This window comes from Malus domestica, chromosome 05, assembly GCF_042453785.1.
Source record: "Malus domestica chromosome 05, GDT2T_hap1".
Classification (NCBI taxonomy): domain Eukaryota; kingdom Viridiplantae; phylum Streptophyta; class Magnoliopsida; order Rosales; family Rosaceae; genus Malus; species Malus domestica.
In genome coordinates, this window is record NC_091665.1 from 18,810,951 (window position 1) to 18,834,870 (window position 23,920).

The window sequence follows — 23,920 nt, forward strand, 5'->3', positions numbered from 1 at the left end:
GGTACATCATACATGGTGGGTCTAAAAATTCTAAACACAAAATGGGACGAGCGGGGCAGGTCCACGAAAATAGCGAGGCAGGGCATTCCAAAAATCCGCGGAAAAGGGGTCCGGCACGGACCGTTTTCACCGTTGATTTAGTCTCACCTCCACATTTGAATCTCACCCCTATCACACACACACACACACACACACTCTCTCTCTCTCTCTTAGGGTCAGACTCACATCACCTTTGCAACGATGCAGCCAACTTCGTGTTCGTGACTTCATTAGTCATTTCTCTCGCTCCCAAGTCCCAACTCTATCGAGCTACTTCTTTCGTCCCCGTATCTCCTAATCCCAAATTGAGGTCTCTCTCTCGACTTCGAACACCACCAACATCTCCTCTCAACTCGCAAGGTCCCTCCCACCATCTTTGTCTCTATCCCAACTTAAGGTAATTTACTAACTTTTAAGGTATGCTAAACAATCTATCTTCAGTTCTGGGGATTTAGGAATGAAGAAAAAAAAAATAGGGGTTTCTAGATTTAGGGATTAAGTTTTTTTTTTTTTTTAGATTTAGGTATTTAGTGAATTTCTAGGACCCTATTTTTCATTTCCGTCTTTTGTCTCTCATTTCCCTCTTTCTCGACCCCGGCGATCTTCAATCATTTATGACGATCTCTCCAAACAAGCACAAGTGTATCATGTCTCTTCTATTACGAAGACCGCTAGGCTCCGAAGCTTATCCGATAGATGTTTTCTATTTACATTCACACCTTTTGGAAAAAGCCATTAAATCAAGTTCTCGTTTAGGTGAAGGAAGTATGACTGCTTTACCAATAGTTAAGACACAATCAGAAGATGTTTCAGCTTATATTTCTACTAATATAATTTCCATTACAAATGGACAAATATTCTTATCTGCCGATTTATTCAATTCTAGAATCAGATTGGCCATTAATGTGGGTATTTCAGTTTGAAGAGTAGGATCCGCTGCTCAAATTAAAGCCATAAACCAAGTAGCTGCAAGTGGATTTTGGACAGCGAGACATTCTCGATGCCCTGAACCCATATCTAAGGTTCGTTTGTTGAAACTCGATGTGATGGTTTTGTTCTTCAATTTTGAGGATAATTATACTACCACTCGTTTTTCGTAATTAACAACAATCTGATTGTTGGATCCTCCTGCACTTTTGTTTGCATGATATTTATTGATTGGCGAACCTTTGAGAACTTGTGGATCGAAAAACTTCATTTGTATCTTCTGAATTGAAAAATCTAGTGTTGTTGACCCTAGTAGGGTTACTTTGACTAATTGTTGACTTTTTAGTCAACGTGGCCCGGATTATACTGGTGTCTCATAATTTATTGGATTCTAAAATACGACTTGTGTATTTTCTTAGGCGTTGATCATGTCTGAGTACTTCGATCTTTGTGCTAGTTCGTAGTAGTCTGGAAGGGTTAGCATGTTTGTAAAGTTTGCAAATTGAAATGGGCTCTTGTTGGATCCAATCTAGAAGAGGTGGGTATGGGTTTTGATCTCGATCTGGTCTACTGGTGCAACATTTGCTTAGTTAACTCATGGTAGTGCTATTGATGTCGGTTCCTGAACAGCTGCTGGACCAAGTTAATCGATAGGATCTACCCTTCCAAATGGAATTGGTAGGAATGCTCGTTCAAATGGAATCGGAATAGTGACTCGCTCCAACTAGGACAACTAGTAGAGGACCATTACGTCGGAATACTTCTTTCTCGTTTCATGTGTAGATATGAATTTCTTTGAGTATTTCCTTTCTTTTTTATTCCATGAAGTGAGTTTAGAATCCTACTTCTTATATTTCTGCATCATTTCTATCTGATTCCATGACTGCATCTGGAATGCCGAACATTGTACTTTGTGTTAGCCTACTAGCTATACTATTTTATTATATATGAAAGAGATGATTAAATGCATGTGTGGATTCAATTAAGTTTTGTGATTTGGGTTCTCTTTTATATGCAAAGGATTTGTGAAATGTTTTATAGATGAGATGGACTGACTTTATTAAATCACATATGTCCTTATTGTCTTACACGAGCTTCGCATCTTATTCGGGTTTTTGTTTTGCTCAGTGCACCATTCTCTCGGTGTGGGACAATTTCTTGCATAGTACAGTTTGCAGTTAGAGAAGAGGATTTCAAGTGATTTAGCTGGTGTGGGCGGTGCACTCAAGAGAGTGGGGTTGCCTACTTTTATTGTACTATTATTTCCATTGAACATCTGAGCTATATTGTGTATGATTGGAACATTGACACATGTCAATTTTAAGTGTATCTAGGGATCGGGGTGTGACATGAGAATTTGGAGGGCACCATATTTCTTTACAGGAGAAGAAAAGTGATTAGGTGTGGTTACTTTGATTAATGGAATCGACCCTCTCATTAATAATAGGGAACTTTAACAAAAAAACTCCCGGTATTGTTTACTTTAACGAAAAACTACATTTTTACATTAAAAAATCAATCATGGTACTATTCACTTTACCCTTTATTTTGTTCTTATCGTTAAAACTCAAAATTTTCAAGCATTTTTCTTTAGTTTTCCTTTAATATTATGCTGTGGAAAGTACTTGGTACTAAACCAAATTAAAATCATTGTTAACCAAATAATATTATATGGGTAATTGTACAGTTAACCACTTTTGTTTCTGCTAATAAATTGTTATAAAAACAGCTATTATTCGTCGGGACTTGTTTGTCCTGAATATGTTGGGAGAGATTAAAGAACCAAGTTTTTCATAGGACCAAAAATTAGACTCAAATCAGTGTGAGCATTTTGTTTTGAAGTGACACGAGAGTTTGGACATTTCTTATGAGGACAAAACTTCTTTTGAGTGAATAAAAAGGTCAGCATTTCAACCGCAGATTTGATTATTGGGGTTGCATGTGTGTCATGTGTCTTGTCCAAATAAAACTTTCCCGTGATTCGGTTACTGGAGCTGATTTTTTTTTAAATTTTATAATTAAAGAGAGTACGAGGAAATTAAAAGCATTAGTAAATTCCTAATTACTTAAGTTATTTGATAATTACTTGGCCTCAAAATCTCTGAGTTATTAAAAAATGAATTAACAATATATATCAAGCTAACATGTCTTTATAACATGTTGCCCAATCATGAACGGAGAGAGACAGTCTAAAGTGCAACGGATTAAGTGCAATCCTACCTTATGTAAAATAACTGTAACTATGTGAGGATGAACATTTTGACCACATGATATCTTTGAATCAAAGACTGATAACATATTAGACAAACGCTAAATATTAAAAACTTAACCCATGTTAGAGAGAGAGAATTACCTATCACACAAGTATATTTTCATGTCTATCTCACTCCTCCTCCCTCAACGAGTGAAGCATAGACATGAGGGAATACACACGCGCGCGCACACATGTATGTATGTGTAATATTCCAACTCATGTATGCAAGCATATTTGCAGATGGGAGTTTTTCCCTTTCCTTTAAGCGAACCCCCAATAAATCAGTCACATTTGGTACAAAGTTAGAAACTCATGATTGCTAGAAATTCATGCTCAACCTGCAGGCTCCTTAAATTTTAATATTATATATGCTCATGTTTCCTCCTAGTTCACAACATATATACACTTTAAAACGATCATTACAGCTCCAACGTTATCTTTTATTATCATTCATGGCCATTTTTGTTATAATGCAAACTTCAAAGTTGCACTTCATTTTCATTTTACTTCACAGGATATTGTAAGAACTTTACAAGGGTATGGTGGCTCGTGTATATATAACTGTCTTATATTTTGGTACATATATGACGTATCAACTGAATATCTATATTTCATTTGTTTAGTTTGGTTTGATTATTTGAACCAAATAAAGTCAGTTTAGAACACAAAACCAAAGTGTTATGATGGACGAAAACCTTGTTTACTTGAGTTTACTTTTCCCTAAACCAAGGTGTTTGTTCTTTAAAAAGACCTTGTTTTAGCTTGATTTTCTTCAGCTTTGATATGATTTATTGACATGATTGATTGTTTTAGGGTGTAAAATCGTCATTTAGAACTTAAGTATCTTGGTCTCAAATCAGTTAACGAATCTCTAAAGGGATATATGTACCCTAAATATTCAGTCAAGTCAATAAACATGATCAAAGTCGAACAAATTAATTATAAGTGAAATTTTCTTAAACGCTTGTCCTTCAAGAACAAATATCGAAAGTCTGTGGAGGATCATATACATGGAGAAGTAGAGTGCATGAGTTGCTAACTAAAGTACCCTTTGCCAAAGACTCTGGGTAAATAACCACGATTACATGTTCGTCATAACTGTTGCCCATCCCGGCCACAGCCTTGAACATAATTTCTTGTCCAATTATTGAGCTGAGCAATCCATCAACCTGGTTCAACATTTTCAACTTTTGGGCTCTTCTGCCCAAAGTTTTCGAAATTAGGATGTCAAATATTTATGGCCCCGAAGCCCAACAGAAAAGCCCATGACCATTAATAGCCTCACTAGCTAGAAGCTCCCCAAACCAAAAGCTACCAGGTCACCAGCGGAGCTGAGTCACTCCCTCTCCCACTCTCTCTTTCTACTAACCGTTTAATTATGCAAACTCTACTATCGCCCGCGGCTCGCGCCGGCTACTTCACGGCGGCGCCACCTGCAGCTGTCACGACTCGGCCCCTAGCTTATCACCTTCCTCTTCGGTCAATCTCCGACCGCCACGTGCCCGGCCTCCCTCTCTCTTCTTCTTCTTCGTTTTCTTCTCCGTCTCTTGCCTCATACGCTGCTCCCACCCACAGAGGATCAAAGCTCTCCTTCAGCACCATAAGGGCTTCTTCCACTCCAATTTCTCAGACCTTCACCTCCCCAAACGACGACACCGAAAAGGCCAAGCTCCTTCAGGTTCTCCTTCAACTTTGCCCAATTTATTCTATTTTCTGTTTGGTTACCGAGAAAATGTAGGAAAATGTAAGAGCATAAATTGAAATTACAGCAATTGTTACTAAATTGACCCCGATTCGAATCCATTGGTTTTGAAATTTGGAATTTTGCATTGCATTGTTGGTGATTTGATTGAAAAGTGAAGTGCTTTGGGTGGTTTGTGCTGTGTAGGTAGCCAAAAGGTTAGAGAGCACAGCGAGGTATTTCAAGAGGTTGGGCAGTTTAGGGTTTTGGGGGCAGCTGGTGAGCACCGTTGTGGCGGCAGTGATTCTTTCGTTTTCTGTTGTTATCACCGGCAAGGTTTCTTCACCGCCTACTTTTTATGCCACTGCCGGTGGGATTGTGGCGGGTTTCATCTCCGTGTTTTGGTCATTTGGGTACATTCGCCTCTCGGATAAGCTTCGAAGAACTGCAAGTGACCCTGCAAAGGTATTGTGATATTTTGAATTTTGGAAAAGCTAATGTGCTTGTGATTGTATTGTACGTGCTTCTTGAAATTGATTCCATATAAGCGATTTTACTGTCTTCGGACAAATGATGTTGCCTGGACTTTGTACTTGATGTGAAGTTCCATGGGATGTTGATATGCTCAACTTTTAACACAATGCTTGACTGATTCCAATGACTGTTTTGGTCTATCCCATTATCCCGTATCAAATCAATTATCTACACTTTGATAGTAAATTACGAGGAAAAGTCAGGCGGAACTTATTTCAAATATCCTAGTAAGTGTTTCCTTCACCAGGATAAGATAACAATGCAGTTGTCTGCCAGTCACCCAAATGGAATCCTTGTAACTATAATTGCCTGTGAGCACTTAATCTGTTTTCGTTCTTCTTTATCTTCTTCCGTCATTAGCATCCCGTCATGGGGCATCTTGTTGAAATTAGCTTAGATTCTACTCAAATGCTTTGAAAGATGTGTACGCATCTGGTAATTATCTGTGATTTTCCTCCGAAGGCACCTTTTATTTTACCTATAACATCTGTGTTTCACTGCTTATAATAAACAGGCTCCTCCGCGCGCTGATGTTATAAAAAGCTTAAAGAATGGCATCATTCTGAACCTTTTGGGTATGGGTGCTGCTGTCCTTGGCATGCAAGCAACGGTGGGACTGTTGGTTGCAAAGGCTCTTACTACCTCTGCGAATCCGTATCAGGGTCTCACTCCTGGTTACAGTCCTGTTCTTGCCTTGGATGTGTTCTTGGTTCAGGTATATTCCTATGTCTCGCTTTAGTTCTCATTCTATTCTGGAACTCTCTAGATTACTGTTTTCTGGAAAAGAATCTGTAACTCAGAGAAAACTGACGTTTGTATTCATCTGTTGGGCGTTTCTGTTGCAGGCATCGGCGAACACTATCCTCTCTCACTTCTTGGGACTTGTTTTCTCGCTAGAGCTGTTGCGCTCAGTAACATTGCCACCTTCGGAAGGCATTCCCATTCCCAGATTCGCATAAGTTTCATCTCTACCGTTGGTGTATCTTGTTGAAGACGCTTTGAAGCCGCAGTTTTGGAAGTGTTTTTCTCATCTCCCTGATGTTATAGGACAAACGTGTTTCTGTATTATTTTCGTAGGTTTTGCTGCCTCTTTCCAATTGCGTGTTTGCTTACAAGAATTATGGTAGGGCATCGGGTGTTGGTACTGAATGCAAATAAAATGATATCGCACGGTCAGCATTCAGTCCAGAGCATCGACTGTAGCAAGTGCCACACGTTTTGCAATTTCCGTAACGAAAATAACGAAATGAAATTTCACGCACCAACAATGAAACGTGTATAGGTTGGCAAGGCAAGCAAAAACATTCTATATTTCATTAGAATGATTTAAGTTTCTCTTTCATCCCATAGAGACGTAAAGTTTTAACCACCAAGATCCACCCAACAATATAATAAGGTCCAGAGCCAGAAACAATGTAGACACTCACAGGATCCACCCAAATCTTGTCAACTATGCCGTTATCACACTTTTCGTCGCTCCATGTCAACAAAAATATAACCCAAGTACGCTACTCGGAATGTTCGAAACCATCTATAAAAGGCCGTCATCACACTTTTCGTCGCTCCATAATACCCTGCATCGTATATACATGTGTTTTAGTAAAAATCAGCAGCAACTAATAGAATCGAACACAGGTAACATCTGGATTCAGATGATTTGAGTAAAGCGCAAAAATCAACCAAAACTACACCAATTTGGATTCCAGTGTACACAGATAGACCGAAGAAAATGAACGGGTAATCCATTCAAAGAGAAACCAGAAAACTTCAGAGAGAGGGATAATGCCATACGAAATCAGGCTGATCGGCATAAGAAAAGCTAAGTTGTTTAGATCCTGGTGTATATTAGATAATGCAATATAAGAAATTACATTCATTAAATTTAAATGAACTAATTCTGTTGCCACCAAATACATTTTAAAGGCAATATCCTATGAATAACACAGATTTCGTTATAGGTATCCAGGGACTATCAAACAAAAATTTATAGTTAAAGTATTTCATACGCAGATGCATGTCATACAATCAAAACCACAGGTAAAATATCATCTCAGTTTTTTCAAACAATAGAGATTTCGTGCTTTCTAAATCAATACCATAGGTAAGAAGCTTTCTCATACAAAGGAGATTTCTTACTTCAAAATGAGTTTCACTTTATTCATCAAAGTGAAAACAAACTAAAACAATAATACTCTGTTTGAAATACGTACAGTTTACTAATTACCCAAAACTAATCCCAGTGAAAACATGGTATCTAAAACAATTCTTTCGTGCGAGAGAGTTTTCTTCTGTTTTAGATAGACAGGTGCAATTTTTTATTTTAGAAAGATTAACAAAAGGATAGAGAGCCAGAATGACAATGAGAGAAAGGGAAGTATTGTTTTATCTTCACCAGAAAAAAAAAAGGGCTAGTTTAAATGTCTTAAAGGTGTAAATAAATGTCAGAAATTATTATGGAGTAAAGATTTCCCCACGCAATTGCCCAAGAAATGTCTGGGTTCTGCCCTTGTGTCTATTCAGACTTTCATTAGACAAAATTTTCAATCAAAACAATACAGTTTCTAAAAACAGACGCCACAACATAAGACACGTATTCGTTCAATCATCACATCTAAATAAGACACCCATTCATTCGACACAAACCCATACCCAGAAATCAATTATACATACTCGCTCCACCCATTTTAAAGATTATCCTCCATTCCTCTCCAGCCACTTAAAGTTCTGTCCTTCCCAGCTGGGAGGAACATCAAAAGAGTCAAGGCAGAGAGCACACTACTACACTACTTTTCTTTACTAGTATGTTTTGCTTATAATTTCCTACCAAAGACCATATCAGTAAACTTGGTTACGCAATATTATAGCTTCATTTCTCAATAAAAAACATCCTAAAGCATAATGAAGCAAGAGATTTTCACACTTCAATAGTTCACAAGATGCTTTACCTGAAAACACTAATCACATCCTTCAAATCCACTGTGCACATAGATTCAGCAAACCAGCATATATAACAAATATGGCCTGAATTAATTCCACCAGTGCCTTGACGATGAGGAAGAAGAAATAATATGAATAGATAAACAGAAGTATATCGGAGGCGAAAATCGTCACGCTTACCTACTGTAGCTTCTTCTCCTTGTTTGACCGCAAAGGAATTTTCTTTAGGATGCTACCATCAATTTTCCTGTACTGTGCTTGTATTACTCTGTTTGCTACATGCAGCTTATCATCAATGTGGTCCTGATACTTATCATACAACATGGGCACTGAAAGACTTAGGAGAACCCCTGCATAAGAGTTAAAGAAATTTCCATGCATAAATATCATTAATCTTTCAAGAACATGCACCCAAACATAAATAGATACAATGTGCAGTAAAGGGCTTACCAATGTAGACAAGAGTAAGGAAGTTGAAGAAACTTCCGATGTAAGAAGCTAGCCACAAGCAGAAAGCGACCTGCAGAAGCAGATCAAAACTTCCAATTAGTAATATTAATAAAGTCCTGTTCTATGTATTCTACAAAACCTATTCACCTCATTCAAATCATAAACCTAGAATGAAGCAACTACACCTTACCTGAAGGAAGAGTTTCCAATTTCTCCCAATAGCAATGTCTCGTGCAATAGACAATCCACGATTAATCCCAGCATGCAGTGCATCAGCAGCCTTCACTACATTAGCCTCTGAGATTTCCATATCGGGGAGAGGAGGCAAAGGTCTGAATGACCGCATACGCCGTTTTTCATTAGAATCACCTCAAAACTAAAACCAATGTGCCAAACTGTATAATCATCACGAATCTTTCCCAGAAACATCAATTCTATTCTCCCAACTGATCTTGTGTTCTTACTTCTTACTTCTTAGTTACTTTGTTTGCAACACATTTGGGAAAAAAAAGTTCAATGATCAAATATAAAATTTTCCAAGTAAATGTACTTCTAATCGAAGCTAAAAGAACCCGGAAATTCTCGGTGGGATAACAAGATCAGTTAAAAGTATACCAGAAACGCAGCGAAAAATTGCCAAGAATTAGAGGGTTACCTGTTGAGAAGAGAAGCCGATTTGGCCCAGAGGAAGAGGATGACTACAAGTAGCAGTAGAACATTAGCCACAAAGGACAAGAGATTGTAGCCAGCTCGCTCAAACAGCAACCACGACGCCGTCGTAGAGGTCAGCAGTAAAACTCCTCCACTCCATTTCTTCCACAGCAGCACATCAGCAACTACCATTAAACCCCAAAATTAACATAATTAATTACAAAATTAAGATCAAGAACAATGTAGTGATTATTCCATAATTCAAATCTACCGAATGTTAAAAACGAGATTATTGTTTAGCCGTCGACAATGGAAGTAGAATCGATCCATACCACAGCGGAATCGCAAATAATTCTATGGAATTACAAATCAATCTGTGTAAAGTATGTGTGTGCATGTATGTGTGTGCATGTGTGAGATAGAGAGTACCCTGGCCACCTCCGAGAGCTTGATGAACGGAATTGCGACGAGGAGGCATAGATTCTCCCATGGTGATTTAGGGTTTCAAAGAGAAGAGAGATGGAATTTGATAGGGAGGGAGATGGGAATTACAAAATGAAACGAAATGTTAACAAGAAGACGAAACGGCAATGATTCCCTTAAATTTTTTTTTGTACTGTAATTAACTCGTACTAAGACAAAAGCCCAAAATTGCTGGGCCTCTCTCTGTATTTTATTACCTGCCCTCCCATAAAATAATGCACTTTAATTTAAGGCTCATTTTTTTCGTATGAATCCGAATCCTTTTTGTAAGAATCCTAGAGATTTGTGAATCTTTTTCGTTTATCGTACATCGTCCGGTTATAAATCATTTTAAATATTTTTATTTAAAATTAAATACAAACAATACTTGACAAAAACTGATTGCACAATGTATGATGAATAAATACGATTTACGAACTCTAGGATTCTCATCAAAAGGATTCGGAGAGTATCTTGTTGGTTTTTGTATGCACCTAGAACTTGAATTTATTTTTATTTTTTAAATAAAATATCGTCACTTTGTACTTAAACTCAATATTCACTTTACTTTGCTAATATTCTTGAAAAAAATGCTAAAGTGGAAGGAATTTTGCTAATTTCATTGTTCACTTGTCATAAGGGAGGGAGAAGGGTATAATGATCAAATCAGTAAGTTGCCTTCCTTCTTGTAAGGACTCAGGTACTTGAAAACTAGAGTAAATTGTAGCAATAGTCCCTCAACTTTAATCAAATTAGAGCAATGGTTACTCAACTAAAAACTCATTATCATTGGTCCCTAAACTCATCAAAACATACAACTATGGTCATTTTCGTTAACTTCGTCAAAATTTTATCAAAATGAGTTATGTTGGAATGACCATTGCTACAATTGGGTTAAAGTTGAGAGACTGTCACATCCCGGCCCGAGCCCACACCACATCCCGGGCTCGACTCCGCCGTAACACGATATTGTCCGCTTTGGGCCCCGACTATGCCCTCACGGTTTTGTTTCTGGGAACTCACATGGAACTTCCCAATGGGTCACCCATCCTAGGAATGCTCTCCCGTGAACTCGCTTAACTTCAGAGTTCCTACAGAATCCGATGCCAATGAGCTCCCAAAAGGCCTCGTGCTAGGTAGAGATGGAAATATACATATAAGGCTTACAAGATCCTCACCCCCTAGGCGATGTGGGATCTTACAATCCACCCCTCGCCTTAGGGGCCGACGTCTTCGTTAGCACACTTCCGGCTAGGGATTGACTTTGATACCAAATTGTCACATCCTGCTCGAGCCCCCACCACATCCCAAGCTTGACTATACTGTAGCATGATATTGTTCGCTTTGGGCCCCGACCACGCCCTCACGTTTTTGTTTCTAGGAACTCACATGAGAACTTCCCAATAGGTCACTTGTTTATACCATATTTAGGTTGTGCATTAACATCACTCATCCTGGGAATGCTCTCGCGCCGCGCGAACTCGCTTAACTTCGGAGTTCCTACGAAATCCGAAGCCAATAAGCTCCCAAAATGTCTCGTGCTAGGTAGAGATGGAAATATACATATAAGGCTTATACGATCCTCACCCCTGGGCGATGTGGGATCTTATAGAGACCATTGCTCTAATTTGGTTAAAGTTGATGGACTATTTCTCTAGTTGGATTAAAGTTGAGGAACCATTGATACAATTTTTCTGATATGATTTCCATATTTGCTCCCTGATTTAGCGTCATGTGCAAGGCACATGACTCATTTTGATTGAAGTTCTAACGGAGTTGACGAAAAGGACCATAGCTGCACGTTTTGATGAGTTGAGGGATCAATGGTAATAAAGTTTTAGTTAAGGGACCATTGCTCCAATTGAGTTAAAGTTGAGGGGTCATTGCTCAAATTGAGTTAAAGTTGAGGAATCATTGCTACAATTTACTCTGAAAACAAAATACCAATACCATTGAATTAGACATCTCTGCCCTCAATCGTCAATTGGGTTCATACAAGGACTAAAGAAGAATTAAAGCCCCGTTTGGTGGGTTGGATATGATAGGTTGTGATCAATCAAAATGGACTTGAGTCTAATCCTTTTTTTTTTTGGTGTCAAAATGTGAGATGTGTATGGCTAGACATAATAGGTTATGAATTCACAATAAAGTAGGTTATCTAACATATCCTTATAAGTCATGTCGTACAAGTCTTTGCCAATCCAATCCTATCTCTAAAGCTCAATCTCATCCAGCCCACCAAATGTTACCTTGAAAGGTTATACCTTAAAGGATTTAGGAACTTTGTGTTCAAAGGGTTTAATTTTGACTCCAACACAAGTGGAAGTGGAATCTGTCGAGTATTGAGTTTCATGGTGCAAAATGACACATCTTTGTTCCAGAAGAGAAAGTCGAATAAAGTTCAAGTTTTAGGATATACCAAAAACTAAGCCTTAATTCAATTGTCCTTTACAAGTAAATAAGTATCCTCCTCCTAACAATTTTGTTGAGGGCGACATGTGGTCTTAACTCTCTAACTCTAATCTTACGTACTTATCATAAAGATGGGTTTCCAAATAAGTTGGATTAAGTTCAATACGCTATTCATCATGTTTTTTTTTTCTTTTTTGTGAAACAACTATTTTGAAATTGTTTTCTATTTTTTAGTTTTTCATTTCATTCACAATGTCATATGCATTTCTTGCGCATCTCTTTGGCTATTGTTGGAGAATGAATTCCACATTGATGAGAATGACATAGGCTTATAAGTAGTTAAACTACTTTCTATATTTTCGATTGGTCTTATAGTATAACCTCAACTTTTTTCATCTATTGTTCTGACGCCATTTTTTAATACCCTCCGACCCCATATTTCATTGCTCAATCCCCCCTAAATTTAACTACAAAAACAAAAAATTAAAAACGAAATGAAGAACTCTAGAAAATGAAGATGACGATAGAATCTTGTGTTTTAAGTTTCCACTAGGATCTATCGCTTTGTAGTGCATTAGTTGAAACTTGAAATTCACAGGGTTATGTGATGTGGATCAACTGCCAAATTATCAAACATGAAGTTTTGGTGCAGTGCGTAGCCAACCCTTTCACAAGCATGATGCAATTGCAAGCAAGCAAACAAATGCCACATGCCATTCTAGAGGAGAACAGAGCACCCGATCACGACGTATACTACATCGTTCGTGTTCAACATTGCATTTTTATATCAAGAAAATAGTTGAACCAAATCAAAATTTAATTTGTTCTAACCCCTTGGGTTGTTACATCTCGGATTATATACAATCGAACTTAGGTCGCAAACATGACAAAGTCTAGAATTCAGAAAAATAAAATCCCAATTACGTTGGTCCATACTTGCTCCTTGACTTTGCAATGCCCATGGATACCAGGCCTTGAACCGATGCATCAAGAATTAAAACTTGGTACAAGCTTGTTCAGTTTGATCATCAGAGTTCCCCTCTTCGTCCGAGGGCTCTTCTTTCTGTTTTTCTTCGCCACCTGAATTTGTTTTCATCTTCTTCTCATTTTTTCTCTGCTTTTTCTTTTGACGTTTCAAACGCTTCTTTGCTGTCTTTTCTTCAGCCTGTCTCAGTCTTTCCTCCCTTCTCATATTGAACTCAGCCTCTTCTTTCCTTCTTTGATAGTCCACGTCCATCCTAGCAATCCTGTCTTGCTCTTTCCGTCTCATTTGCCGATACTGTGGATGTACGACTTGGGGTGAGAAAAAAGTTTACATGAAATTTAGCGGCCACTTAATGAGTCCAACGGATCATAACCAATCAAATATTCCAATGTCACTAAAGCAGGTGTATGAAAAGGCAATTATATTTTTTAACGTATTCAGAACTTCAGTCCTTATCTAATTGGTATTAACTATTTATCATCTAAGATTGCTTCAACATCAAACTCAAACTCAAAATCATAGAGAAAAATAGCAGTTTCAGCTTGCACCTGGCTACATTGTATTGCAGTACGTGAAAATCCGGGCACTTTGTTTTTGTTGAGAAAGAAGCTATTTTATTGCAGCAAGACAAACAAGACAATTCCGGGCATCTCTTGTCCCAAAGTTTAAACTTGAAAGGAGACAACACTGCATTCTATTTCACTGCTCAAGATCGAAGGTTTCGCTATCCTTATGCGTATAATATCAAGCTACAGTTTTTCAAAGAATACTACATTGTTTAATTATAAATGAACCCCAAGTTCAAGCAGAAAAAAACCAATTCAATGTAGAGAAATGGACAGAGATTCATCAAGAAGAGATACAACTCTGCTAACTGAAGGATTAGTTAGTCAATATCTATCAAGTACTGCAATCCGCATAATCCGTATAAGAGAGCAACCATACTCCATATCCATTAAGCCAACATGGGTACCAAAATGTTCCCACCAATTCCAAAATAACAGTAAATAAGAAAAATCGCTAGACTTCCTTGCAAAATCTCACAAACCAAAAAGACGGGAACAACTCAGTTATAGTGCTTGACTCTTATTAACACATTCTTCTACTTTATGGTACACAGTTGGCCCTAACGTAGGCATACACAAATCGACTAACCCCCTCCACATTCTAGCAATCTAGCATTGAGTCTGACTAACAAAAGAAAAGACTTGCTCAACCCCAAACTTGAATATCCCTAATCCCCGGCAAGCTCATATACCACCTTATCGAAATGAATTCCTTTCTTTTTCCTGCTAATTGTAAGTTATCGTTCTCTTGCCATGGGCATAGGTAAGTGTTTTAGTATTGGAATTATATGCCCAACAAGTAAATTCAAATTTAAAAATTCATGTTCTTGTCGAGATCAAAACCAAGGGCCCCTAACTACTGTACTACTCATGTTCTACCCTCAGCTGTCTAAGTTCTGAATACCCTAATTTCTATAGACACCCTAAGATAATCAACCCTATATGGCTATATCCTCACTCAATCTACTCCAATTTATCCCGTCATTTACTCAAATACGCATCATTATCCAATAACTACAATCCCAAGAAAATCAGAGTCACCATTGTGATATTGCATCCAAATATAATACCTGATGGAAGTCGCCAGAGCCCGAACCGGCGGAGCTACCGGAGGTGTTACTGACGCGAACCGGTACATTTTCGAGAATCCTCCGGAGCTTGATCTCGAGGTCCTCTTCCTCCTCCTTGAACACCGGCGGCGTATACTCCACAAGCGCCGTCGAGCCGGCTGCCGTCGGTGGCCTTGGCGGTAGCATTAGTTTCCTGTCAGGCGGCTGGGCTAGTTTCCTCTCCGGCGCCGCCACTAGTTGCATGTCCCCGTCTTTGGGTCTTCCCAACGACATTTCGTGCAAGAGAAGCCCTAATTTCGGATTCGGAGGTATGAAGTGTGGTATCGGAATTTGTAGATTTGAGATTCGGAAAACCCTAATGGCGGAAACAGTGTTGAAATTTGGGGTTTATTTTGCCCCAGTCGCAGATTCGAGGAGGATTTTATATGTTGCGATTTGCTTCCTTGTACAAATGTTCAGATTTGGGCCGGGGCTGGTGCTGCGGCTTGGGCTCTACAGACAGTTTTTTACTTTTCTCTTTTGAGATTTATACTATGACCGTTTTGTTCAAGTGTGCCAAGTAGTTTTGCAATTCTCTTATGCAATAGAGAAATCCTTCAACATAATTTTTTTTTTTTTTTTATAGATTTGAATACTTCTCGCCTATAAGTGAAAGAGAAATACTATTAAACCGTAAAATTACTTTGAATTTTTCTTATTGACAAAAGAGATAGAGTGTTTCATTACAACAACAATAAGTAAAAGAGACATCTGATGAATATATATTCTCCAGTAACTAATTTCATGATCTGAAGATGATTTGCACAAAATGCCAATAATTTTAACCCCTAAGGCTACCACAAAAGACCACTAGAACTAAGAGTGTCCCAGAACAAATTTATCACAAAAGACGATAAACATGATACACCTTGCATTAAGACTCTTATAAAAATCATCGTAAACATTGAGGCCATAATAGATCACCTAGGCAACACAATCCCGACTTAGGCGGTACAAACACGAAACATAGAAACTAAACTAAATTAAAAAGCTAAAGTCGATGACAGTTCCGTAGAGGAGACAACGGGTACGTATCTGTGGAGGAGACCACCGGTGCAGAGGTGGCAGACGGTGTGAGTAGGAGGGGAACGTAGGTTGTCAATTTTAACAAGAACAACGCACAAAGAGGTGGGTGGTAGGGGAAACTGCTGCTTGAGTCACTGCTATCGACCTCAATACAACGCTACCACCATGAACCATTGACCTATATAAAATTAAATTATGTTGCGCCATAAGCCGTCGAGAGTTTCTGTTGGCCGACATGGTTCACATTTGTAGCAAGGACAATAACAGTGGCATGTATGGTAGAGAGGTTGCCAAGCCGAAGCTGTCGACGATGCTGTATTCCCGTTGTCTGCCGCTACTACGAACCCATAAGCAGAGGACTTAATGATAACTTCCAAGGGGAACCCCCATGTCAGCCCAAGCCGCTGAGAGGAAGTCTTGACATCAAACCACCTCGAGCACCTAATCGAACCATCGTTGGTATAACCTCATGGCCAACACCCTCGATAGATTAGGAGCGAAAAAAAAAATTGGCCCATTATCATTTAGAATGAAATTGTAAACATGGATGGATCAATGTTAAACGTAATATGCAGGATTGATATGTGATTCAATCTTGATACTTCATAGCAAAAATCAAAACACAACAAACTAAGAAAATAGATGAAGACAGAGTATTTGTACGAAATCTTGCACGAGGAAAAAACCCTCCACACATGAGAGAAAAACCTCAAGGCACATAGCTAGGGATGGGCAAAGGTTATGGCGGGCGGGTAACCGCGATTATTTACCCATAACCGTTTATGTTCATACCCGCATAACCGTTTACCCGTTGGGTAACTGCATAAACGGTTATACCCCATACCCATAACCGTTTATAAACGGTTAACCATATCTATAACCATGTACCCATTTAACCATAATTGTTTACCCATTTAACCATAACCATTTACCCATTTTTGAATCCGTTTATCCTTTTTTTACCTATTTACACATTTTTTCACCCGTCTACATGTTTTTTTTAACAACTTGAAAATTACAAAACAAGAATATGCTCTGCATCGTACTGATCAACCATCAGGATGAATGTAGGCAACTATAATTTGTCCGCACTATTGAAATATTACTGTTCTTTTGAACTTCAGGGTTGGGGAGACACAATTATGGTAGGTGTCGACAAGCCAGGGTCAGAGCCTCAGAGGTGAGCCTTCGCTCTCATGATATCCTTCATAGTGGCAAAACCCTGATGGGATCCTTTTTTGGAGGACTCGAACCTAAATCAGATATCCCTGCTCTCATCAATCGTTACATAGACAAGGTGATTTAGCACTTAACTGTTTATTTAAATTGTTTTCGCCTTACAACGGCAAAGATGAGACAAAGGGCAGCGAGGAGGGAGAGATGAGCGGGGGACGGGGTGTTTAAGACTGAGTTCGGTGGAGAAATTGAAAATTTAGGGTTTTTAATTTTACATATATTAAATTAAATGGGTAAATGGATACCTGTTATAACCGCGGGTAATACCCATAATCGATGGATACCCATTATAACCGTGGGTAATACCCATAACCGCCCATTTAAATTTCATGGATCCATTTGTTCGTCTAAACGGTTACCCATAACCGTAACCGTGAACTTTAAATGGGCGAGTAACCGCGGTTACCCAAACCCATGGGTACTTTGCCCATCCCTACACACAGCCAATTTCACTAAAAACTTAAGGACTTATACAAGACTCAATTGATACTTTCTTACACCACAAAAGAAGATTGATCAAATACTCTTGTCTTGTATGAACACGTCCTCTTCACTTTCTCTTGGATGAACATTGATTCACGCAAGTTGATGATCTTCCTCACAAGCAAAGCTTACACAAAGTTCCATGATAAATGAATGATGTGTTATGCTCTCAGACTATCACCTAGATAAATCTAAGAACCAAACAGCCTTTTATCTCCCCCCTTGATCTTATAAAACAATCTCACGATTTTGATTAGAGTGTAAATGGGTCTCTTAAAAACTTCCAACACAACCCTTTATATACTAGGTGAACTCTTTTACCTAATAAACAAAGAGATTGGCCTTATTTAAACCTCTTCCTTATTTAAAGATTGATTTGCCGTGTAATTTTGGTCAATCATGCTCCTCATTTAACGCAAGCTCCAACCTTTGCAAGTTACAATTAATCCTAAGACTAGGAATAACCAACTTACAGACTCTTTACATTTGCTAGGAAATTGCCAACTTAATTACACTTTCAAAAGTGTTTGAGACACCCTTAGACCGGGGAAAGAGAAAATGGGAAGTGAGGGAGTGGCGGCAAGAAAGCTAACAGGGGATGGAGGAAACAGAAAGGGTAGAGAAGTGGAGGGGAGGGGCAAAGGGGAGGACAAAAGGAGACTAGGAGGAAGGTGGGAAGGGCAACCATCGGCCCCAAGCTGGAGCAAGGGATCGATGGTTGTGAAATTTCTAAAGCTAAGGATTTATTATTACTATTGTTTTCAAGAAGAAGATAGGGGCTTAGAGATGTGGCCTTGACGATTAACGAGGGCCCAAATATGTTCTTGAAAATGATCCTTACCCATGCATGGATGTAAACTCGTAGCTATCATGGGCACTGTTCTAAAAATTCCCACATAGGTGCTAAGCGGCTAGTCACTACCCCAATTAATGCCTAGACATTTGAAAATTAAGAAAGGGCACCTAGACTAGTTGAGGCGCCCGCCCAGACCCACCTAGGCACCTGCCTAGGTTGCAACTTACTTAGACAGAAAATAGATAACTTTCAATTTGCATTAAATTTTTTCTATAAATTGTAAGAGACTTGTTGAATACTTAAATGAGCACACACTATATGTTTGTTTCCCATGTTTTCATTATGTTTCAATACTTCATAATACATATGTCATTCTATTTGGTAGTTTTATGATGAAATCATATATATTTTAAGTATAAACAAACACTTATTTACAGGAAATATAATGGATTTACTTAAATCTGTCTAGCCCGCCTATACCCTCCTAGCCGCCCAACTAGAACCTAGCGTCTTTTAGAACCTTGATCATGGGTAAGGATTGTGACATCCCATCTCAAAATTTAATATATTTTATTTTCGATAGCAATGAAATTCCTAAAATATCCTGAGATGCCACACAAGCCTTCTACGTGGATCTCAATCTTCCTTTCACATTTTTCACATCACTACACTATATGGCTTCGTTATCTTCCAGGTGTTGCCCATCACATTCGATTCGGGTGTTTTCGTGAACACTCTGGATCGGGGTGTGTCAAGGATAGTTTTCAAGATCATACTATGAAATAAAAAAAAAGTCATTTTCAACAGAGACATAGAAAAGTTTAAAATATCATTAATAATCTCATTCTATTATTATATTATTTTATTTTTAACTTAAATGTTCATGTTGAATAATAAGAAAATAGGATATAAGAGTATTTTTGTTGTATAGAAAACTTAAACTACCATTACACAAAAGTATAAATAATATAAAAATTAAATAATAAGTTATATTAAGTCGGATCAGATCATTATCAAATTGGATCAACCTCAACACATATTTGGATCTATTTATAATCAGATTATCAGATTAAGATCTTCTTCGGATAATCGGATTGAAAGTCATGATCCATATCCTATTAGTTACACTAGATCCGGGTCAAAATTCAATCCGTCAACAGGTTTACCGCACACTCTCTCTCTCTCTTTACATACTCATGTTTATCTCTATACATTAATTCCTTCTTGCCTTAAATTTATCATGCCAACATGCTAAAAATGAATAAGGTGTCCATGCAGAAAAAATAAAAATAGTGTGAAAATCGTCTCTCTTTTTCTTCTCAAGGTTTGCAAATATGCCAATTTTTAAATCCAACCTGTTAATAAACGACCAAAAAACAAAGTGAAGAATGCAAATGTACAAAACCAGAGTGTGAAAACAACGATTCGAAAAAGGAGAAAACATAGCACAATTCAAAACTATTTCCATTAAGCCATCAAAAGAAGGAGAATATTTTGAAGACCTTTTTCAGATGGGGGTTGGATCTATCATCTAGTTGAACGTTAAAATAATGCAGCAAAAACCCTTTTTTTTTATATTTTCTCACATATCAAGGGAATATTAAGCCATAAATTAACTAAAAATATTGGCTAAATCTTTAAGCATTATTTTCCCTTTTGGAGGTGCAGACGGCAGAGCATATAAAAATAGTAAAGGAAACATCCTGGAGTCTTCCAACCACGTGCAAATCGTTGTTGAAATATAAAATAACACATGCTTAAATGCGAAGTTGCAAACCCATAATAATCCAATGCTAATATTAAAATGATGAAAAATTATACCTAATTAACATGTTTTCTGCCAAAGGATATGGTCTGGTCTGCTGGTTCAGACCTTGTAGCCCATTAAACAAAAAGGACAGAGTTTGATTTTGGTTTTTTCGTTACTTTTTTTTTTAGAGCTGATTTTCACACACCTTTTATAGTTTTTTCCACACCCTTCTTTATTTCAGGCCATCGGATTGAATAAATCAAACGAAAACAACGGACACGATTAGCTAGGGGTGTGTAGGAAGCTATAAAATGTGTGTGTTTATCATTTCCCTTTTTTTTAGTCATCTGCGTATCAAACATTTATAGGAAAACTAATGAAAAACACTTTAAAATTTTGAGTTTTAACGATAAAGACTGTTGTAGACATAATTTACTGAACAATTAAGGAGGCCATAGAGAGAGGGGGTGCAGCACACAGAGAGAAAGAGATAGATGTGTAATTGTGGGTATGTTCTATTACATCATATTGTGCCTTTATTTATTGTAGTAGGATAGGTAAAGACCTTTCCCTTTAGGATTACAACATTTAATAGCTAATCAACTCCTAATAGGAATATAAGAGATATTATAAGATATACTAGGATTTACACAATCACATTCCTATTCTAATAGGACTGCAACACTCCCCCTTGAGTGTGTAAATACTCAAGTAAATGACGCATCATGTTTTCAGTGATGATGCAAGTATAGTTGATGAAGTCGTCGGTACAATGAGCGAATGCGAGTCTCAAATCAATGGAAGAATGCATAAAAAGTAAAGGGGTGTGATATCCACACACCTCATTTTACTTCTCACACACCATTCTAATTTTCGGCCGTCGGATCGGATGAATTGAAGAAGATCAACGGATAGAAATTAACAAGGGTGTGTGAGAAGTAATTTGGGGTGTGTGGATAGCACACCCCAAAGTAAAACTCACAAAACCTCGTTATAGTAAAACCCAAGGTGAGAAAAACCCATAGTCTAAAGAGAAAAGTGAGAAGTTGCATTAAGTAAAAAATATACGTCTTTTGGACGCAAGAAGAAAAGCTCACAAGGGTATGATCAACCCAAGATGGGTGCCTCGTTAAAACCTAGTTAGGTAGCAAAAACCCAGTGGGAAAAATGCTCCTAATCGTAGGGAAAAAGAGTACATTAAGATCAAGTGAGTATACTTCTAGATACCCCCCTGAGTTTAATATAACTTCCAAAAGAGAACTACAAGCATTGCATATGATAGTTAGGCATACCAATTCCTCGGACAAGCTTCTAGAAGGTTGACTTCGGCAGTGACGTCGTGTAGAGGTCAACAAGGTTGTCTGGGATCGGCTTGCATGACTTCAATCTCCTGATGCTTTGCTGATGTAGATGTAGATGTAATATGTCTTGGTGTTGACTTTGTTGATGTATCATGGCTTGGTCAGGTTGATACATGCGACATAATCTTCATGGATCGTCATTAAGACTCAACGATGGATGAAAACACAGCAAGTACTTCGAATATTCTCAACAAGAACTCCTAACCATGTCTCACTTGTGGCGTAGTGAAGTGAGGTGAGTCTTGGAACGATTTGAAGATTTCGCAACTAAGGTCATATCGTGGACCTCCAAGATATTGTGAAATCCCTAACGGTAAAGACATAACCATTTGGGGATTTTGCCTTGTGCTGGTTTAATAAGTAACCTGTGTCAGCATAACTACAAGGCAAGCATCATTTCAAGGATCAGGGGGATTGGATCCGCTGAGATGCTTTGGGATTTGCCCTCGTAGTACCTTAAGGGTATGTCTTTAATACCAATTTAGTGGATGCGTGTAGGCGCGGTGCTGCATCTTTACTAAGATCAACAACGAATGAGATGTCCTGTTTAAATACAATGAGCTAAGTACAACGAAGCGCAGAGTTGAACTTAGATATGGAATTTCAGATTCCATAACCTCTTCAAGGGTCTCATTTGCATATAACGTATGGACGATCAAAGGTATACTCAAAAGTGACACCTTTAGGGTGTAGTTCGACTAGTAGACCAAAATACCGTCAGAACAATGCTTCAACTTCAGGTCAAGGCATAAAAGAGTTTTCCCAAGATCCTTCATCTCAAATTCCGTCTTCAGGTGCGAGGTAGTTTTCTTAAGCTCTTCTAGAGTCTTAGTGAGATTCGTGTCATTAACATAAACTGTAACTCTAGCAATTTGAAATAAGACTTCATAGTTTAACACGCAAAGGCATAATTCATATCCTTGACTGATCAAATAATCACTTAGACAGGTATACCACATTTGTCGGATTGTAAGTGAACGCTTCAAGCAAGTTAAGAGGGTGTTCCGTGGTTTTGGAACTATTTGAACCAGTCTATGTAATTCTTGGGAACTTACATGTAAATCTCTGTATCTATATATCCCCATGGAGAAAACACTAACCACATTTCATAATGCTACTATCAATCACAAGACGTTTGAGAGAAACCTTGCGTCGTAAGGCGTGTATCATATTGCACTATTTCATTCATCTCATAACACTTTATTTCAACTTGTAATACAACAGGGTTATCTTGGGCAGTGTAGGGACAACAGGTCCAATACACACTTTGGTAAGGAATTTGACCTGGATTGTAATTTCGGTTGTCCAATCAGTTCCACGTTGTCACTTAATCAACGGAACACAGTTCGATATCGTCGCTTTTCATTTATGTCGGTAGCTACCATATAAGTGAAAACATCATCGATGATAATCTCATTTCAATTCCATTTAGCTAATCCAAACTAGTATACTGGACCAAGAACTTTAAGTCTCGGGAGAAATTCGGATTAATCTTATGAGATGGAAATGATTTGAGACAGCGATCGAGTTTAGATTCATTGTTGTGCCGTGTCTTCCTCTTCCAGGGAAGTGAATCGTACGAACCGAATGATCTGTCATGTTCCAGGCCAAGATAGATTGATTGGCTATCCGCCGGTGTATCGGACCGTCCAACAGGGGCGGCACACCCTCCAGGTATGTTGACTCGACGTCCGTTAAGTACGTCTATCATTGCGGGCATGTTTGCAGTTGGTATATGATCTCGTCGCTTTAGCTAGATCAGAGGAATGCATCTGGAGTAACATTTTGAAATCTAGAATTCATCGCACTTACTTATCATACATGTGTGGTACGGGGATCGAGATGAGACATAGTGGGCAACGTTCACGCAAATTCGCGTTGTTCTACAGGAACGTTGACGTTCTTATCTCCCCTGAACGCCAGGAAGACCGTTTCATTAAAGTGACAACCCGTAAATAAGCGGTAAGAGATCGCATGCAAGGGCTCGAAGAGAGCTAGTGTGAAGGAGAATCATGATCGACAAAAGATACACATCTTTCTTTAAGGACCCATGGTGGTACGTTGTGGCGACGCAACTTGGCACATGGAATGCACACACCCAAATGCGTAAATACGAAAATCGTCAGGTTCGTACCCAGTAACCAACTGTAACGTCATATAGGTTGGGTGGCAATGGGCCTCAAGGCAAACCAACATAACTGCGTTCAAGATTACATAGCCCTAGGCAAAAACCAAAAACTTTGGTACGTTCACCAAAATTC

The 23,920-nt window shown here is 38.4% G+C and overlaps 3 protein-coding genes across 9 annotated transcripts; 1 reads left to right on the forward strand and 2 right to left on the reverse strand.

The window, feature by feature from the left end:
* The first annotated feature begins 4,511 nt into the window (after window positions 1–4,511).
* LOC103436436 (protein TIC 21, chloroplastic-like) lies at window positions 4,512–6,623 on the forward strand. The gene is made up of 4 exons (XM_008374865.4): window positions 4,512–4,898; window positions 5,109–5,366; window positions 5,950–6,150; window positions 6,281–6,623. Exons 1-4 carry the CDS (start codon window positions 4,599–4,601, stop codon window positions 6,392–6,394), a joined length of 873 nt encoding a protein of 290 aa, XP_008373087.3. The 5' UTR covers window positions 4,512–4,598; the 3' UTR covers window positions 6,395–6,623.
* A 95-nt stretch (window positions 6,624–6,718) lies between these two features.
* On the reverse strand, window positions 6,719–10,071 carry LOC103436444 (reticulon-like protein B11). 7 transcript variants are annotated; one of them, XR_003773185.2, is made up of 7 exons: window positions 9,903–10,063; window positions 9,478–9,658; window positions 9,013–9,154; window positions 8,823–8,892; window positions 8,553–8,722; window positions 8,381–8,456; window positions 6,719–7,009 (listed from the first exon to the last, which is right to left on the reverse strand). XR_003773185.2 is itself a non-coding variant. In XM_029102108.2 (7 exons), the coding sequence occupies exons 1-5, from the start codon at window positions 9,961–9,963 to the stop codon at window positions 8,553–8,555; spliced, it is 624 nt and encodes a 207-aa protein (XP_028957941.2). In that variant the 5' UTR covers window positions 9,964–10,063; the 3' UTR covers window positions 6,719–7,009; window positions 8,381–8,411. The 7 variants fall into 7 exon arrangements, 4 of the variants coding, with proteins under 4 accessions (XP_028957941.2, XP_070679135.1, XP_028957940.2 ...); XR_003773186.2 differs by having other exon boundaries at window positions 8,381–8,477; XR_003773187.2 differs by having other exon boundaries at window positions 9,912–10,055.
* Window positions 10,072–13,108: 3,037 nt separating this feature from the next.
* Window positions 13,109–15,490, reverse strand: LOC103436435 (uncharacterized). Its single transcript, XM_008374864.4, has 2 exons — window positions 14,969–15,490; window positions 13,109–13,626 (listed from the first exon to the last, which is right to left on the reverse strand). Exons 1-2 carry the CDS (start codon window positions 15,239–15,241, stop codon window positions 13,342–13,344), a joined length of 558 nt encoding a protein of 185 aa, XP_008373086.3. The 5' UTR covers window positions 15,242–15,490; the 3' UTR covers window positions 13,109–13,341.
* Window positions 15,491–23,920: the final 8,430 nt, after the last annotated feature.

Excerpts from the sequence above, each read along its gene's own strand:
- LOC103436436 (XM_008374865.4), top strand. The coding sequence starts at position 4,599 with ATGCAAACTCTACTATCGCCCGCGGCTCGCGCCGGCTACTTCACGGCG. Across the intron at positions 4,899-5,108 it reads AAAAGGCCAAGCTCCTTCAG|GTAGCCAAAAGGTTAGAGAG; the intron begins GTTCTCCTTCAA and ends TGTGCTGTGTAG. Across the intron at positions 5,367-5,949 it reads CTGCAAGTGACCCTGCAAAG|GCTCCTCCGCGCGCTGATGT; the intron begins GTATTGTGATAT and ends TATAATAAACAG.
- LOC103436444 (XM_029102107.2), bottom strand. The coding sequence starts at position 9,963 with ATGGGAGAATCTATGCCTCCTCGTCGCAATTCCGTTCATCAAGCTCTC. Across the intron at positions 9,659-9,902 it reads AGCTCTCGGAGGTGGCCAGG|TTGCTGATGTGCTGCTGTGG; the intron begins GTACTCTCTATC and ends GTTTAATGGTAG. Across the intron at positions 8,893-9,012 it reads ATTGGAAACTCTTCCTTCAG|GTCGCTTTCTGCTTGTGGCT; the intron begins GTAAGGTGTAGT and ends CTGCTTCTGCAG.
- LOC103436435 (XM_008374864.4), bottom strand. The coding sequence starts at position 15,241 with ATGTCGTTGGGAAGACCCAAAGACGGGGACATGCAACTAGTGGCGGCG. Across the intron at positions 13,627-14,968 it reads GCTCTGGCGACTTCCATCAG|TATCGGCAAATGAGACGGAA; the intron begins GTATTATATTTG and ends GTACATCCACAG.